This window comes from Dermacentor variabilis, chromosome 4 (assembly GCF_050947875.1).
Source record: "Dermacentor variabilis isolate Ectoservices chromosome 4, ASM5094787v1, whole genome shotgun sequence".
Taxonomy (NCBI): Eukaryota; Metazoa; Arthropoda; class Arachnida; order Ixodida; family Ixodidae; genus Dermacentor; species Dermacentor variabilis.
In genome coordinates this window covers 234624089-234640136 of record NC_134571.1, presented here as the reverse complement: position 1 = coordinate 234640136, position 16048 = coordinate 234624089, and the positions used below count along the sequence as shown (strand labels likewise).

General features: G+C 44.1%; 1 protein-coding gene across 1 annotated transcript in view; it reads right to left on the bottom strand.

The window, feature by feature from the left end:
* Window positions 1–16048, bottom strand: part of LOC142580213 (DNA mismatch repair protein Msh6-like) — a 745039-nt gene that overhangs the window by 152912 nt on the left and 576079 nt on the right. Inside the window, exon 25 of the mRNA XM_075691108.1 lies at window positions 2219–2320. Within this exon, the coding sequence (XP_075547223.1) occupies window positions 2219–2320 (102 nt within the window). The remainder of the gene's footprint in view (window positions 1–2218; window positions 2321–16048) is intronic.

Here is a 16048-nt window from a genome sequence, read left to right as displayed (position 1 = left end):
GTTTTTGCGATGGCCAGTGCGACCTCATAAGCCAGGAAAGGTGGCATGTAATACTGCGGTGTTGTTGATTGCCACAGCATCCTCGAAAACACGAAAGGTTGAACGCCGCCCGTTAAGTTCTACAGATTTCTGGGGAAGTGGTACGAGAAGGACAGACGACAAGCATGGATAACTGCAGTGCGGCGAGTGAAGCAAGTCTCATACTTTCGCATTCGCATGCAATATCACGGCCGCTCGATGAAAACGTAATAGTGATATGCCTGTTTTTGGCGCACGGCCATTTGTTTAGTCGTGTCGCGTAGTTGAATTGTGGTGACATCCACCATTTGTTAGCAATAAATGCGTGCGTTTGCGCCACTAAGCTCGACGATGTGAGCTCGCCCCCTATTGAAATACGGCCATAGCGGCTGCATTTCGATAGGGGGCGAAATGTAAGAACACCCTTGTTACAGTTCGCTTTGATTTTTGTGCACGTTAAAGAACCTCCGGAAGTTAAAATTATTCCTGAGACTCCCCATTACAGCATGCCTCATAATGATTTCGTGGTTTTGGCATGGTTTTGGCACTTAAAACCCCAATTTATTTGATTGCACAGTGCCTTCCCTCACGATCAGCATGGACGAGCTCAAGAGAATTAGTTCCCTTTTCCAAATGCTGCAATTTAAATTACTAGTTGTGCAGGTAACAAAAGGGGTCGCGCGCTACTTTTTCGTGGTAGCAGACCATATTTAAGCAAGCTGCGGTCGTCGCATGTGTCAGTAAGCGGCAGATCGGAAAGCAGCCGCTCTAGACGTGCGCATTATGTTTGTTGTTTGGCCATGCTATTTAAGTTCACAATATCCAAGCATGCTTTAAGGTAATTACCACCTTTCAAATTCCTGTTTTACTCTTCCTGCTAAAAATCTTCATTTCCTGTAGTACCGTAGCCGGCCATCGGCGCAAGCTTACTTTAGCTGCTCACCTGACGAGGAACTTAATTTGCTTTGGTGAGTCATGTATCGCTAATGCTTGCATTCGTGCTGCTCGTCCCAAGCTAATCCCTGGTTAACGTGGTCTCGGTTCATTTTGCGGAGCAGTCTGTACGAGCCATTTCTCATGAGCAGTGAGAAGATACCCTGCTGACTAGTGCAATTAATTACAATGACTTCAACATCTGCATTGAATAAGGCGTGATATACATTAAATATTTATTGCAGCATAATATAAGGCAATATGCACCTATGTAGTACTTAAATTGTTAATTTTGAGCAGATGTGTGTTTTGGCTGTTGTGCCGTAGGATTATGTGTACTCTGGGAAGGAAACTGCTTTAGTGTTCTGGAGAAGCAGCGCACTGACCAAGACACGGCGGACACACACAAGAATACATGACACTCGCTGTGCTTGTAACATTCGATTTGTACCTGGTTGGACCTTGTACCAACAGAGGTTGTGCGCCATGCCAACGATGCACATGTAAAGGCTCCCACCACGGCTCGCCCATTCACGAAACACTCGAGAAATTGAATACTAGCTATTCGATTCGCGAATCAAATTATTCGAACGTCCACTATTCGATCCGAAATCCAATATTCGAGTACTTGCACACCCTTACTCTTAAAACCTTACGAAACTTGTCAATGTGCAAGAAAAAGTTGCAGAGTTAAAATGAGATATGATATAACCATGGCGCTTCGAACCTCGTCCTAACAAAGTTGCATAGGATACGAAAATACATTCGTTATATTCTATATTCACTTAAGTAGGCAATATGAGTTTTCCCTATAAACAACATGGTCATCTGCAAAGGTCTTGTACACAATGAAAGTGAACCTGGCAGATCATAAATGTGGATAAGGAGAAGTAAATGACCTCGCACTATGCTTTGAGGGATGCCCGATTCAAGAGGGCAATGTGGCGAGTCGTGTCTATTACTTTGTTTTTCATGTTATTTTTTCTGTTTCTTCATCCACTTTCATTTCCATTAATTTATTGTTTCTTTATTTCATTTATTAAGCACAAGTAAGTTCCCCTATGTTGTCCTTGGTGTCAGTGTTTGTTGGCTTTTTATGATGTGACTAATAAAAACCAGGCCCCTCTGTTAACCCACTTTCTTCTCGTGTCTATTACTCGCAACATACCAAGTGCGGCTGCATAAAAAACACTCAATCTACTTAAGCATGTCTAAATTAAGCTTGCAAGTTTAAAAAGCAAAAGTGTGCATGTGTTTGCCTCCATACCTTGCCTCCTCCTCCCAGGGACAAATCATTGGGGATGAGGGTCGCTGCGCCCAGGTGCTCGAGCAGGCAAGGATGGCGTCCCGCCTTGACCAGCAGGCACGGCTGCACACATCAAAATGTAAACTCGTGCACCTGTCAGGCTATGCAGTTCCTAAAAAAAAATAAAGGTAGCAGCTAAAGAGCAATACAAAAAATTGGTTGTGGAAACAAGTTTAGCCTGAATATTATTTGCACAACGTGTTGCCCCTGATAAGTGGCTTAACTCTTTGTGTATCATGGGGAAAATAGGAGTCTTTTGCAGGTTACGGAAGATATTTTCTTCTGAAGAAACTACTGCACTCAATATTTTATGTTATACATAAGCAAAAAGCAGAATGAATGCATTTTTCATGCATAAAAGCTTTATTAATGAGATGTATGTCATAAGAGATATAAATTACCAAAATCAAGATTGTGGGATAAAATTGAACAACGTTTGTAAAGACACGTTTGTATCTATTAAGAAAAAATGTAACAGAAGTTATGAGAGATATAAGATGTATTGCTATCTGATAGGCACTATATCCCAAGAAATCAAAATTTTTCATTCAACAAGTTTTCCACTAGAAAAATTTAAGTGCAAGCACTACAGTTTGGCTTGCCAGGCTACAGCCGCCAATAATCCGGGCTTGTGTGCATCATCCTCGCTCTCAGGGTCAAAGTCTGACAAAAAGGCAGCATCCTCAGACTCGCTGCTGCTCAATCCCCCAATAAAATCAGCCGCAAACGCAGCGAAATCACGAGATCTGTGATCTTTCGAAGCATACCGTGCCACTCCCCAAGGCGGCCATTTTTGCTTTCTACTTTGACGGTCACGAAACTTTGGAGTGCATTAAAAAATTAACACCTCGCAGGAAAAAAGCGAACTGCTTAGAAAACAAAAATAGTTCTCCTTCACGTCCCATGGCGCAGAGTGTCCGTGAGCGGTGTGTAAGGTCTTGAAAGCAGTGTTTCAAACCATCGATAGTGGGCGGCCATTTTCACTTGCTGCTTTGACAATCTTGAAAACTTCGGAGTGCGTTCAAAAATCACCGCCTGGGAGGAAAAAGCGAACTGCTTAGAAAACAAAAGAATAGTTACCCTTAATGTCCGATAGTGCAATGTCTCCGTGGGCGGCACGGAAAGTCTCGAAACTGGTGTTTCAAACCGTCGTTAGTGTTTAACAATGCCCAATGGGCACGGTAGGGAAAGAGTTAAGAAAGAATGCGTAGAAATAAAAGCACTGTAAATGAAAAATGTATAAATGACCTGCATTGCATATTTCTGCATGAAAATTTTCCAGAATTGACACCTTCCTATGTTCACACTTCTTTGTCAAGGTTTGACATTATTTGACTCTACTTGGTTGCCAACTTTCTTGACCTCTTCCTCTATTCCACATCCACGCTTTTCAGCTACAGATACTTGTGCAGTATAGCTGCCCATTTATTCTGATCCATGTTTTTAAGCCGCAGCGATGGCCTAGCACTAGAGCATCGGCTTCATATGCAGGAAGTACCGAGCTCAAAGCCCGCTGCCGCCGGAAACCATCTGGCTTTTTCTAATGGGTGGAGATGTTCCTTGGCCTAGTGCTTGGCTCTCGGCTCAGGTGGGGGCTCACATCTCGAAAGGGGACCCAAGAGAGATTTACGAGTTGTCCCTAGGCGCTTCTTGTCTGACCCCAGACAGCCTCGTTGAAGAGCATCTGCCGCGGCGGCTGTGTGACGGTAGTGCTGCCACCAGGTACCTACCGGCAAAATAGGCACAAGCACGCTCCCAGCCTGGTGCTCCCCCATTATGGGACCTTGGCGCTTGGAAAGAGGTGTTTGTCTCCAACCCGAAGGCATTCCCACCTCAATAGGTGCATTTGGGGCACCACATAGGAAATGGCTGCCATGGAAGTGGCCCAAACATCTCTTTTTATGGGGAAGGCTCACGGCAGTTGCGATGGGAATTTAGGGTGCAGGTTCCTTTCCCAAGTGTATCCCCCTGAAGGAAGCCAAACGCCAGGTCGGGGTACACTTGTGTCCATTTGAACCAGTGGGTGCCCAGCAGCGGTGACAATTGAACCCATAACCTTCCGCAGACAACTGCGCCTGTGGCTGCCTTGCAGGTGCACGAGCAGTTGAACCATACATTAACTCGTTCACTCCTTATATTTTCCAGTTGAAAGTCAGCCCTTGTGTTGGTGTCCACGTCTTCCTTCCTTTTCAGTGCACTGTTGCTTATTTGCCATGGATCAATACCAACTTGCCCAGTTTTCTATCTTTTTCATGGGTCAGTGCTGAACGCATTTCATGTGTGTTCGCAGGGTTACATGTGAGTGGGGACAGGCTCGGATGTTCTGCAAGCTGAAAGCCAACTTCAAAACTAACAGCATGTTTGTGCGTAGCGTCGGCGGTCACCGACACAGGAGCCAGAGGGGAAGGGCCGAGAATGAAGGGGTGAACCTGCCTCAAGGGATCGAAGAACTGAGCGTCACACAAGAAGAGACATGCGGGCTTTATCAGGCAGTTCAGAAACGAGGACAGGAAATTAGTTCCGAAACCTGACAACAGTCCACCTGGCTCGTTCTCTACGTATGACGATCGGCTATTTAGAGGGCTTTTTGATTTTAACAGACACAGGGCCAGGCATGTTCACGTGTGATTTACGGCACAAGTTCAATGATAGCGGCACGGCGTGCATCTAGTTTGCTTCTATAGTGCGTCTATTTGTACCTTACCTTGAATAAAAACCCGCAACAAGCACTTCGATGCGTGCAAGGTGCACCGGGTGACGCAGGCTTTTATGGTTAGCGTTGAGATCAGTATATCAGACCATTCCTCAGCACGAGTGACTTGCAACGTTTGTGGGCGAAAAGCAAGTCAATTTTTGTGCATTCAACACGGCCTTGGAGAAGCAAATCGGTAAGTTCCCCCTTCTTGCCATCGCAGGAAACTGTCTGAGGAGTGCGGTGATCTCAGATAAACTTTAGACAGGCATATTTTATATTGCGAACTATCAATATACAGCCGAACCCGTTTATAAGGAACTTCATAGTCCCGTGAAAAGTGGCTGTTGTGGTAGTTGGTTGTATATATGGATTCGGCCTTGTAAGCGCTCAAAATGTGACTGCACTGAAGCTGGCATCAGCAGTAGCAATTCGGCAGCACTTTGATCCGAAAATCATATCTACAGTCGTTTTTGTTTCCGGTGGGTTTCCGTGTCTAGCTGCAAACTTTCGTGAGCGATGTCCATCTAAAAAGAAAGAAAGAACGAAAAGACTCACCATGCCGGCCCTGCAAGAGTGGATGTCTCGCGAAGCAGTTCAAAACCACCACTACAAATACTGAGGGGGTATGCAATGCTTTAATGATGGTTCGGATGCTTCCTTTCAGCTTGTTTATGGAAATATATGCTGTTCTGTGTGTTGTATGGGCGATTTCAATGAATGTATGCACTGTTCGCTTCACTCTGCTGAGCGATTGTAGCCTCTGCATTACGAGGTGGATGAACCATTGCATTTTTGCTTGCCTAGGGGGTTATGAGCCATTGCTGATGATCATTTTTGTTCACGGACGGACATGAAAAATGCGACCACCAAGAGGCTAACAGCTTCACTATAAAACGAAATGTGGTGTCATATAGCTCTTTCAAAACGGTGCCCGGTTTCGATCACCCGTCATTTCCAAACTGCAAGCGCAGCCGCCAATTTTTGTTCGAGAGCTTGTGTTATATTTTACTGACAGTGGGACAAGACCATATCCTGCGTAGGAGATAAAAGCATTATAGTTAGCCAGAACACAAACTTTGGAAACCATCAAGGCAGAAAGCTGGGCTAGTTGGTGTGTCATCATTAATCAAAAGACTAGCGCAAATAACAGGGACACAGACAGAGAAGATGACAGAATGGCATGCCACCATCACGTTCAGCATGCCACCATCCTGCAAAGGCTCTGACATCGTAGTCTCGGCATAACACAAGAGCCGTTAAATAATGTTATCTATGTTACTTGAGGTGAAAAATATGCAATTTTCGACAGGTGGAACTTCACCACAAACTGGTAACAGCAATCGGCAATGAGTAAATGAAGCGTCGCTGAACCGAGATCTGCTGATAACGACATAGCAACCGCTGACCCTTTGCAACATTGTGTGGCGGCAGCGCGCCAACTCGGGCCTAGTGAATATCGACAGCAATGACAGGAATACTTCAAGCAAAGAAGGAATCCCTTTTAGAACGATTATTGAAGATCGTGGAACATGGCAAAGATGCATCGCGGACTACCTTCAGGCCTGCTTGAACTCTTTACCTTTCGACGACCTGTTCTTGATCCGCAACTCTGACGAAGTTATTGCAACACTAAAGAGTAGCCCGCTGACGTCTTGTTTTTCAATCGACGTGAAGGACCTGTTCTACAGTGTCCCGAGGCAAGCGGTGGTACAAGCAGTAGAAGAAGCCATTGACACGTTGGGCTACACCAAATTTCAGGACGTGTGCAAGTGCAGTATTTCTAGTTTTGTGAACTTGTTAAAACTGTATCTACATGGTGTGTTTATCGAATATGGTGACAGCGTGTATGAGCAGAAGGATGGCATCGCTATTGGTTCTTGTATAGCTCCCGTGCTTTCAGACTTATTTTTGAGTGTGGGAGACAGGAAACTTGCCGCCTTGTTTGGAGAAACGAACATAACTACCTGTTTCAGATATGTTGAAGATTATTTGGTGTGCATGAAAGAAAACCAAACCGATCCATGTAGCGTAGAAACTGTCATCAGCATGTTCAAAAAAGCACATGAAGGTTTAGAGTTCACGTACGAGACTCCTACCGAAGGTCGATTGCAGTACCTTGATATAAACATTAGGATCAGAGGCTCCCACATCTGCTGGTGCTACAAAACTAGAGGAGAAAATGAAATCCTGAGGTATGACTCTTGCCATTCTAAAATCATAAAAAGAGGCATCGCCAAGGCTTGCATCAGTCAAGCAATTGAAAAATCATGCCACCATGCTGTGAGGGAGAGCATCGATCTGCAAGTAAGCCGCTTAAGAAACAGTGGGTACCCGAACAGCATGGTGGTGAAAATCTGTGAAAACTTGTTGCCCGAAATCAAAGCCAACAGGAAAAGGCAGAAAACACAGAAAAAATTGAAAAAAAACGCGTGGTGTTGCCTTACATCCATGGCTTGTCACATTTATTTTTATTTACTTATTTATTTATTACAGAACCCACCGTGCCAGTGTGGCATTACAGAGGGGGGGGGGGGGGGGTCAAAATAGTATATACAACAAACAGTACAAGTCATTTCATAATAAATGCAAAATAATTTACGGCACAACATATACATCCTGAGAAACACAACTTCAGTCAATAACAGAATATGTTATCTTAATGAAGAAAAAGAAAGATACATCGTCAGACAGCATTGGTCCTTAGAGCACAACTCCATTCATCAAAAGAACATGTAATAACAAGGAAGAAAAAAATGCATTATTAGACAGAATTGTTACAGAGTCCTGCAGTAACCTGTTCCAGTTCGAAATCGTCCTGGGGAAAAAAGACATTCCTAGCATTTCAGTTTTGTATTTTATTTCTCTTACCTTATTCACGTGATCTAGACGTAAAGATACATAATCAGGCCTAAGTATGTACTTGTCGCTTTCAATACCGGTTCTAGAATGAAATATGTTATGAAAGAACTTTAACCTGAGTGATTTTCTTCGTTCCTCTAATAGTTCCCAGCCAAGCTTCTCTTTCGCATGTGATACGCTGAAATGCCTAGAGTAATTACGGAACACAAAACGAGCTGCTAAATTTTGCACTCGTTCTAACTTTTGTATGTCAACCTTTAGCCAAGGGTCCCTTACAGTGCAAGCATAATCGAGGACAGATTTAACATTCGTATTATACAGGAGTTGCTTAGTTTCCGAAGGAAAATGTTTTGCATTTCGTCGCAAGAAACCTAGCACCCTACATGCCTTGGCTGAAACGTATTCAATATGTCGGTGGCAAGACAGATTGGAGGTAAAAAAAACACCAAGATATTTGAACTGGGAAACAGATGACAGCTCTTGAGTGCTTATTTTGTATTTAAATTGATGAGGAGTACGTTTTCTTGTAAAACACAGGTGAACAGTTTTCTGCAAATTTGTACGCATGCCCCAATTTTTGCTCCAATCTGTAACCTTGTTCAGGTCCTCTTGCAAGGCAAGACAATCATATTCATTATGAATAACTCTATACAACACACAATCATCTGCGAATAAACGTATAGCAGATGAAATATCAACACGTATGTCATTCATGTAGATTAAAAATAGGAGAGGTCCCAGGACGGACCCCTGTGGTACTCCTGATGTTACCTCAATGTCATCCGAGTGTTGGCTGCTTAAAACTACTTTCTGGTGCCTTGAGCTTAAATATTCCTTAATCCAAGCAATAACTGATGTGTTTAAATTATACCATGATAACTTCTCTACTAATAAATCGTGGGGAACAACATCAAAAGCTTTCTCAAAGTCGAGAAAAACCGAATCAACAGAGCAGCCGTTATCTAATGCACTTGCTATATCATGTGTTAGTTCTGTTAGCTGGGTAATGCAGGAAAAACCTGTACGAGATCCGTGTTGCTGAGGACTTAGAAGTGAGTATCTGTTTAAGTGGTTTATAATGCTAGTAAAAAGGATATGTTCAAACACTTTGCAAACAATACATGTCAAAGAAATGGGCCGATAATTGAACACACTGTTACGGGGTCCAGACTTGTGCACAGGGACAACATTTGCAGATTTCCAATCATCAGGTAAGGCACTTTCTTGTAATGATTTATCAAAAATAATGCGAAGATATTTTGAGACAGAGTGAGCACACGATGATAGTAATGCAGCAGGTAAGCCATCAGGACCGCAATCCTTACCAACGTCCAGCCGCCTTAGTATCAGTTCAATTCCCCTCTGATCAATCAAAATGTCTTCTATTGGTTCACCACCCATTTTGCCAAAATTCGTATTCATTTTGCTGCTGTTTCCACGTGCAGAGAACACCGAAGCAAAGAATGAGTTGAAGTTGCTTTAGCCAGATTTTCGTGAACAACGATGCCAGCATCGTCTAAGGGGGGAATTGATATATCGGATATCGGATAAAAAAGACAGCCCAACGCCATGATGTTCAAGTTCTGTTCTCCGCCCCGCAAAAACTAAAAGGCATGTGCAAGAGGGTGAACGCAGGATCCAAAGAGGTCAACCCTAGTGCTACGGTCTGTCAGACTAAGCACGCGAAAAAGTACGTGGAATGCGCTACTTTAGTTGTTTACCAAATCCCACTAGATTGCGGGAAAGTATACATTGGGCAAACTGGACGTTGTCTAAATGATAGGTTACGGGAGCACAAATACACGTGCCAGCTTCTGACAGCACCTAGCAACTTGGCCGCACATTGCAAACAGTGCAAATGCTCCCCGCTAATAGAAAGCACCACAGTCATTGGAACATCAAAAACAAAAACGGAGTGAGAAATATGGGAGGCGCTTGTGATAGCTAAAGAAAAAGAGACGTGCGTAAGCACTCCGTCCATCGCGCTTATCAAAGCTGAAGTCATGTTTGCCAGGGCGAACGGGTGCATGTGAACGATGTATGCCTGACCCAAACTATAATCACATGTCGTCACCTTGTCATATCTTTTTATATGTACACCCCCCCCCCCCCCCGTACCATATCTCCTTGTATATAAGCGCATTCTTTAACAGTATCAAACAGTTGGTAGTTTGCGCTACGTCCGTCCACGTCCTGTCCTTCCTTAATATTGTGTTTGTAAAACTGAGCGCAATATAACCATGAACCATGTATGTATTGCAAACCAGCCCAAGCCTATACTCTTCTGAAATAAGCTGATACGGTTAATTTATGCAGCGTAACGAATTTCGGACAATTTCCCTTTGAAAACTGCAAGTGAACTACAGAAGAGTGCAACTATTCTGCCTTTAGGAAAAGTCCACTTGTGAAGTGCCACTTACGTCTCATTGTTGCATGAGCATGTCACGCAAGGTGCCATTTATTATCAAGCTGCCATCTCTCAGAAGCTGCTCACCTTGTTTCGGTACAGCATGTGAACCGATTGCACCTGCTCAAAACCACCTACCGCCTTGCACAGGGTCCCAAGTAATATGCTGTGACCACATTCATGTGTCACTGACAGCGCCCTAAGTGAGAGAGAAAAGGTATTTGCCTGCCAGCTCACCGCTGCTGCACGCGGGGAGTGGCATACAGATATAAGGAGGAAGATAAGCACAGCCCAGTCTGGCTCAGCTGGCAAGATCAGCACCGGTGTGATCACTTCCTGCCACCGTGCGAGTGCAAACAACGCTGCCAAGGCAACCTGTGCCCACATGCACGACATACTAACTCTGTGACATGGCTACCTGATTAAAACTCTTAACAGTGATTGCCGAGACACTTCTCCCAAAATTCAAACGTGCAACACGAAAGGAGACTGCTGCAACACAGCATTCAACCTTGAGGCCAATACTTATGCTTCATTATGACAGGGTCTCTCGCACTCTCAAGCACGTGGCGGGCCAGCAGGCACGGCGTGCCGTTGGATTTTTCAGCCTTTGATAAACTCGAAAAGTTGTCCCCGTCCATCTGCACTGACAGAAACCACGGTTGCCAAAACAAGCATGACAGCTTTACACAGTGAAATCTTGATATACCAAACTTCAGGGGACCGTGGTAAATTGTTTGTTATTCTAAAAGGCCATTATAGTGAAAACCTCCAAATTAACCATTTTGCCCATCAACTGATCAGTTTATGAGTTTACACCACATGAGCTATCCACAAAAACGCCGCTGTTGATTCTCTGCCTGCGCTGTTGCTATTTTCCATAGCTTCTGCTGCCATGCACCACCGCAAGTCAACTGTTATTAGATACAGCATAATTATTGCTTAAAACTGCAGTTGGTATATTATTAGACACTTGCAGTTTATTCTATGTTTCGGAAATCTAAAGCACAAGCATGACTACGGCAACACATTGAACTGCATACCACAAGTGAAAATGTCATTTACTTTTCATCATCATCATCATTTATTGGTCCTTAAAGACCCCTGGAAGGAGGAAGATAAGCACAGCCCAGTCTGGCTCAGCTGGCAAGATCAGCACCGGTGTGATCACTTCCTGCCACCGTGCGAGTGCAAACAACGCTGCCAAGGCAACCTGTGCCCACATGCACGACATACTAACTCTGTGACATGGCTACCTGATTAAAACTCTTAACAGCGATTCGTTTGATATCCTTTTGAATGGTTAAATACCAAAGCAGTTATACAGGAAACCATAAAAACACGTTGCTATTATCACAGAAATACTTTAACACTTCGGAAAATATGAATTGCAGGTACTTAGACTTGATAAACAAAATAATACCTTTTCACAGTTATGGCTGCACTTGTTGTCTGCCTCTCACTAATGCCGGTGTATGATCGATATCACAAGCACCCATCACCGTTTTCAGCACGCTTCCAGTGAACGACTACATCCTCACTGCATATTGAAAAATTCAGATAAAAAAATTAAGAAAAAAAATTCAGATAAAGATAAAAAGAAATAAAACACGGCATTGAGGGCTCACTCAGCTAAAAAGAAGAGAAGCTACACAAAGCGGCCACCTGTGTAAAAAATATATGTTAAAGAAAGCGGACTAGTGTGCTCAGCCGAAAAATCAGAGCTCCTACGAGTATGGAGAGGAAAACAAAACCAAAATGTCCCGACCAGTGAAGAGCTATGGCTTAAAGTCTACCTGGAAGGTCAAAAGCGCGGCAGTTTGGGCGAGTTGGTATGTCATGACTTGTTTAGGCTTGTGGCGCAGCTCAGAAAGAGCAAAAAAGGAAGCAGGTAGGGGTAATGAAAGGGAACGGAAAACAGTGAGCGCTCACTCTGAGCTTCCTTCCTTCTGTGTTGGTTGTCCACTGTTGTGTCCCATCAGTCATTCGTGATGATTCCGAGGCCTGCGATGTTGGCCCAGCGGAAGAATGCATTGCAGGTATCTGAGGGTTATCGACAGGTGTGCTCGCTTCGGTTCTGTCGTCACAGTCTTCACAGCTCGTTTCAGAATACGGCTCGTCCGTTTGTATGAGGTGCTTGTGGTTGCGCTGCAGAACTCGCCCATCTTCAGCTACCAGCTGGTAGGACCTTGGAGCTTGCGTGCCTCTTACACTCGCTCTCCGGGACGAAGTTCTCGTTCCTCGCAGCCTTCCTACTTCCCCTCGAGAAAGCCTCGGCAAAGATTGCCTTGTGTGTCCTGGCAGTGCTTCTTCACCTCGGTGCAGGGTACCTTACGGAAGTCGAGAAGATTGGCTCGAAGGCGCCTTCCTTGCAACAGTTCACCAGGGCATCGCCTGTTCTCGAAAGGAGCTGAGCAATAAGCCAGTAGTCCTTGCCAGCAGTCGTCCCCTGACTCCTGGGATTTTTTCAAGATGCGTTTGACGATCTGTACACTTTTTTCAAAACAAAATACACTGTACTGATGGGCGACTTCAATGCCAAGGTAGGCAAGAAGCAGACTGGAGACAAGGCAGTGGGGGAATATGGCATAGGCACAAGGAATAGCAGGGGAGAGTTATTAGTAGACTTTGCAGAACAGGAATAAGATGCGGATAATGAATACCTTCTTCTGCAAGTGAAAGTGGACGTCGAGGAGCCCGAATGACGAGACTAGAAATGAAATAGACTTTACACTCTGCGCTAACCCTGGCATCATACAAGATGTGGACGTGCTTGGCAAGGTGCGCTGCAGTGACCATACGATGGTAAGGACTCGAATTAGCCTAGACTTGAGGAGGGAACGAAAGAAACTGGTACATAAGAAGCCGATCAATGAGTTAGCGGTAAGAGGAAAAATAGAGGAATTGCAGATCAGGCTAGAGAACAGATATTCGGCCTTAACTCAGGAAGAGAACCTTAGTGTTGAAGCAATGAACGACAATCTTATGGGCATCATTAAGGAGTGTGCAATGGAAATCGGTGGTAACTCCAATAGACAGCATGCCAGTAAGCTATCGCAGGAGACGAAGGATCTGACCAAGAAACGCCAATGTATGAAAGCCTCTAACCCTACAGCTAGAATAGAACTGGCAGGACTTTCCAAGTTAATCAACAAGCGTAAGACAGCTGACATAAGGAAGTATAATATGGATAGAATTGAATGTGCTCTCAGGAACGGAGGAAGCCTAAAAGCAGTGCAGAAGAAACTAGGAATAGGCAAGAATCAGATGTATGCGTTAAGAGACAAAGCCGGCAATATCATTACTAATATGGATGAAATTGTTCATGTGGCTGAGGAATTCTATAGAGATTTATACAGTACCAGTGGCACCCACGACGATAATGGAAGAGAGAATAGTCTAGAGGAATTCGAAATGCCACAGGTAACGCCGGAAGAAGTACAGAAAGCCTTGGGAGTTATGAAAAGAGAGAAGGCAGCTGGGGAGGATCAGGTAACAGCAGATTTGTTGAAGGATGGTGGGCAGATTCTTCTAGAAAAACTAGCCGCCCTGTATACACGATGCCTCATGACTTCAAGCGTACCGGAATCTTGGACAAACGCTAGCATCATCATAATCCATAAGAAAGGGGACGCCAAAGACTTGAAAAATTATAGACCGATCAGCTTACTGTCAGTTGCTTACAAACTATTTACTAAGGCAATCGCAAATAGAATCAGGAACACCTTAGACTTCTGTCAGCCAAAGGACCAGGCAGAATTCCATAAAGGCTACTCAACAATAGACCATATTCACACTATCAATCAGGGGATAGAGAAATGTGCGGAATATAACCAACCCCTATAAATAGCTTTCATTGATTTTGAGAAAGTGTTTGATTCAGTCGAAACCTCAGCAGTCATGGAGGCATTACGGAATCAGGGTGTAGACGAGTCGTATGTAAAAATACTGAAAGATATCTATAGCGGCTCCAAAGCCACTGTAGTGCTCCATAAAGGAAGCAACAAAATCCCAATAAAGAAAGGCGTCAGGCAGGGAGATACGATCTCTCCAATGCTATTCACAGCGTGTTTACAAGAGGTATTCAGAGACCTGGATTGGGAAGAATTGGGGCTAAGAGTTGATGGAGAATACCTTAGTAACTTGCGATTCTCTGATGATATTGCCCTGCTTAGTAACTCAGGGGACCAATTGCAATGCATGATGTAAAGAAAGAATGTAGTGTTAAACATCCGTGCAAGAACCATTTTGTTCATTGCGCGAAGAACGTAGTTTATCAGATCCCTATGACATGTGGTCATGTGTACATATGGCAGACTGCGAGATGCATTAACACGAAGTTAAGGGAACACTTGTCCAGTCTGAAAGGTCGCCCCAGTACGCATTTGGCAATGCACTGCCAAGAACATGATTGCTCACCTTGTCTTAGTAGTACCGACATTTTGTATAGGCATCCTTCTGTTTCTTTGTTCATTTCTTTGTTATATTTCTTTCTTATAGGCATCCTTCTGTTTCTTTGTTCAGAAAATTCATTTCTATCATCACATCTTTAATGCATTTTATTGCAACTGGTTGTTTCATGCACTTTACTGCTTTTATGTTGACCGGGTGAATTTGGTCCACGTCTTTTTTTCACAAGTGTTATATGTACTATAGACGTGCTTTCTTGACTTGATCACGTAGATTTGTGGGTATTTAAGCAGGTGGTTATTAAAAAAAAAAAAAACCCAGTTGTTAGAAAGCACTCGTCCTTCTGTTTCTTCTATTCTACGTCCCTGTTAGTTTGCGCACAAAAAGTTTTAAGATGAATCTGTTCCAACTAGGCCGACTCGAAGTCATGCTCACTGACCTGGAGAGGCAAAGCCGAAGGGTGGGTCTAAAAATTAATCTGCAGAAAACTAAAGTAATGTTTAACAGTCTCGGAAGAGAACAGCAGTTTACGATAGGTAGCAAGGCACTGGAAGTGGTAAGGGAATACATCTACTTAGGACAGGTAGTGACCGCGGATCCGGATCATGAGACTGAAATAATCTGAAGAATAAGAATGGGCTGGGGTGCGTTTCGCAGGCATTCTCAGATCATGAACAGCAGGTTGCCATTATCCCTCAAGAGAAAAGTGTATAACAGCTGCGTCTTACCAGTCTCACGTGCGGGGCAGAAACATGGAGGCTTACGAAAAGGGTTCTGCTTAAATTGAGGATGACGCAGCGAGCTGTGGAAGAGAGCAGATTGGGTGAGGGAACAAACACAAGTTCATGACATCTTAGTCGAAATCAAGAAAAAGAAATGGACATAGGCAGGACATGTAATGAGGAGGGAAGAAAACCGATGATCATTAAGGGTTACGGACTGGATTCCAAGGGAAGGGAAGCATAGCAGGGGGCGGCAGAAAGTTAGGTGGGCAGATGAGATTAAGAAGTTTGCAGGGACAACATGGCCACAATTAGTACATGACCGGGGTAGTTGGAGAAGTATAGGAGAGGCCTTTGCCCTGCAGTGGGAGTAACCAGGCTGATGATGATGATGACACTTTTTTCTGCCAAGCCATTTGACTGCGGGTAATGAGGACTAGAAGTTACATGTGTAAAATCATAGTTTCATGCAAACATGGCGAAGACATAACTCGAAAACCGAGGTCCAGTGTCCGTGAAAACTTCTAACGGGATGCCATATATACCTTGCGAAGATAGTGCTGAGTGCATCAATTGTGGTCCTTGAGGTAGGGTCCTGGAGTTGCTGGACCTCTGGACAGTTTGAGAATGCATCATAAGCGACAAGGTAGGCGTCTCCAGCAAAGAAAAATATGTCCACTCCATCCCTGTACCACAGG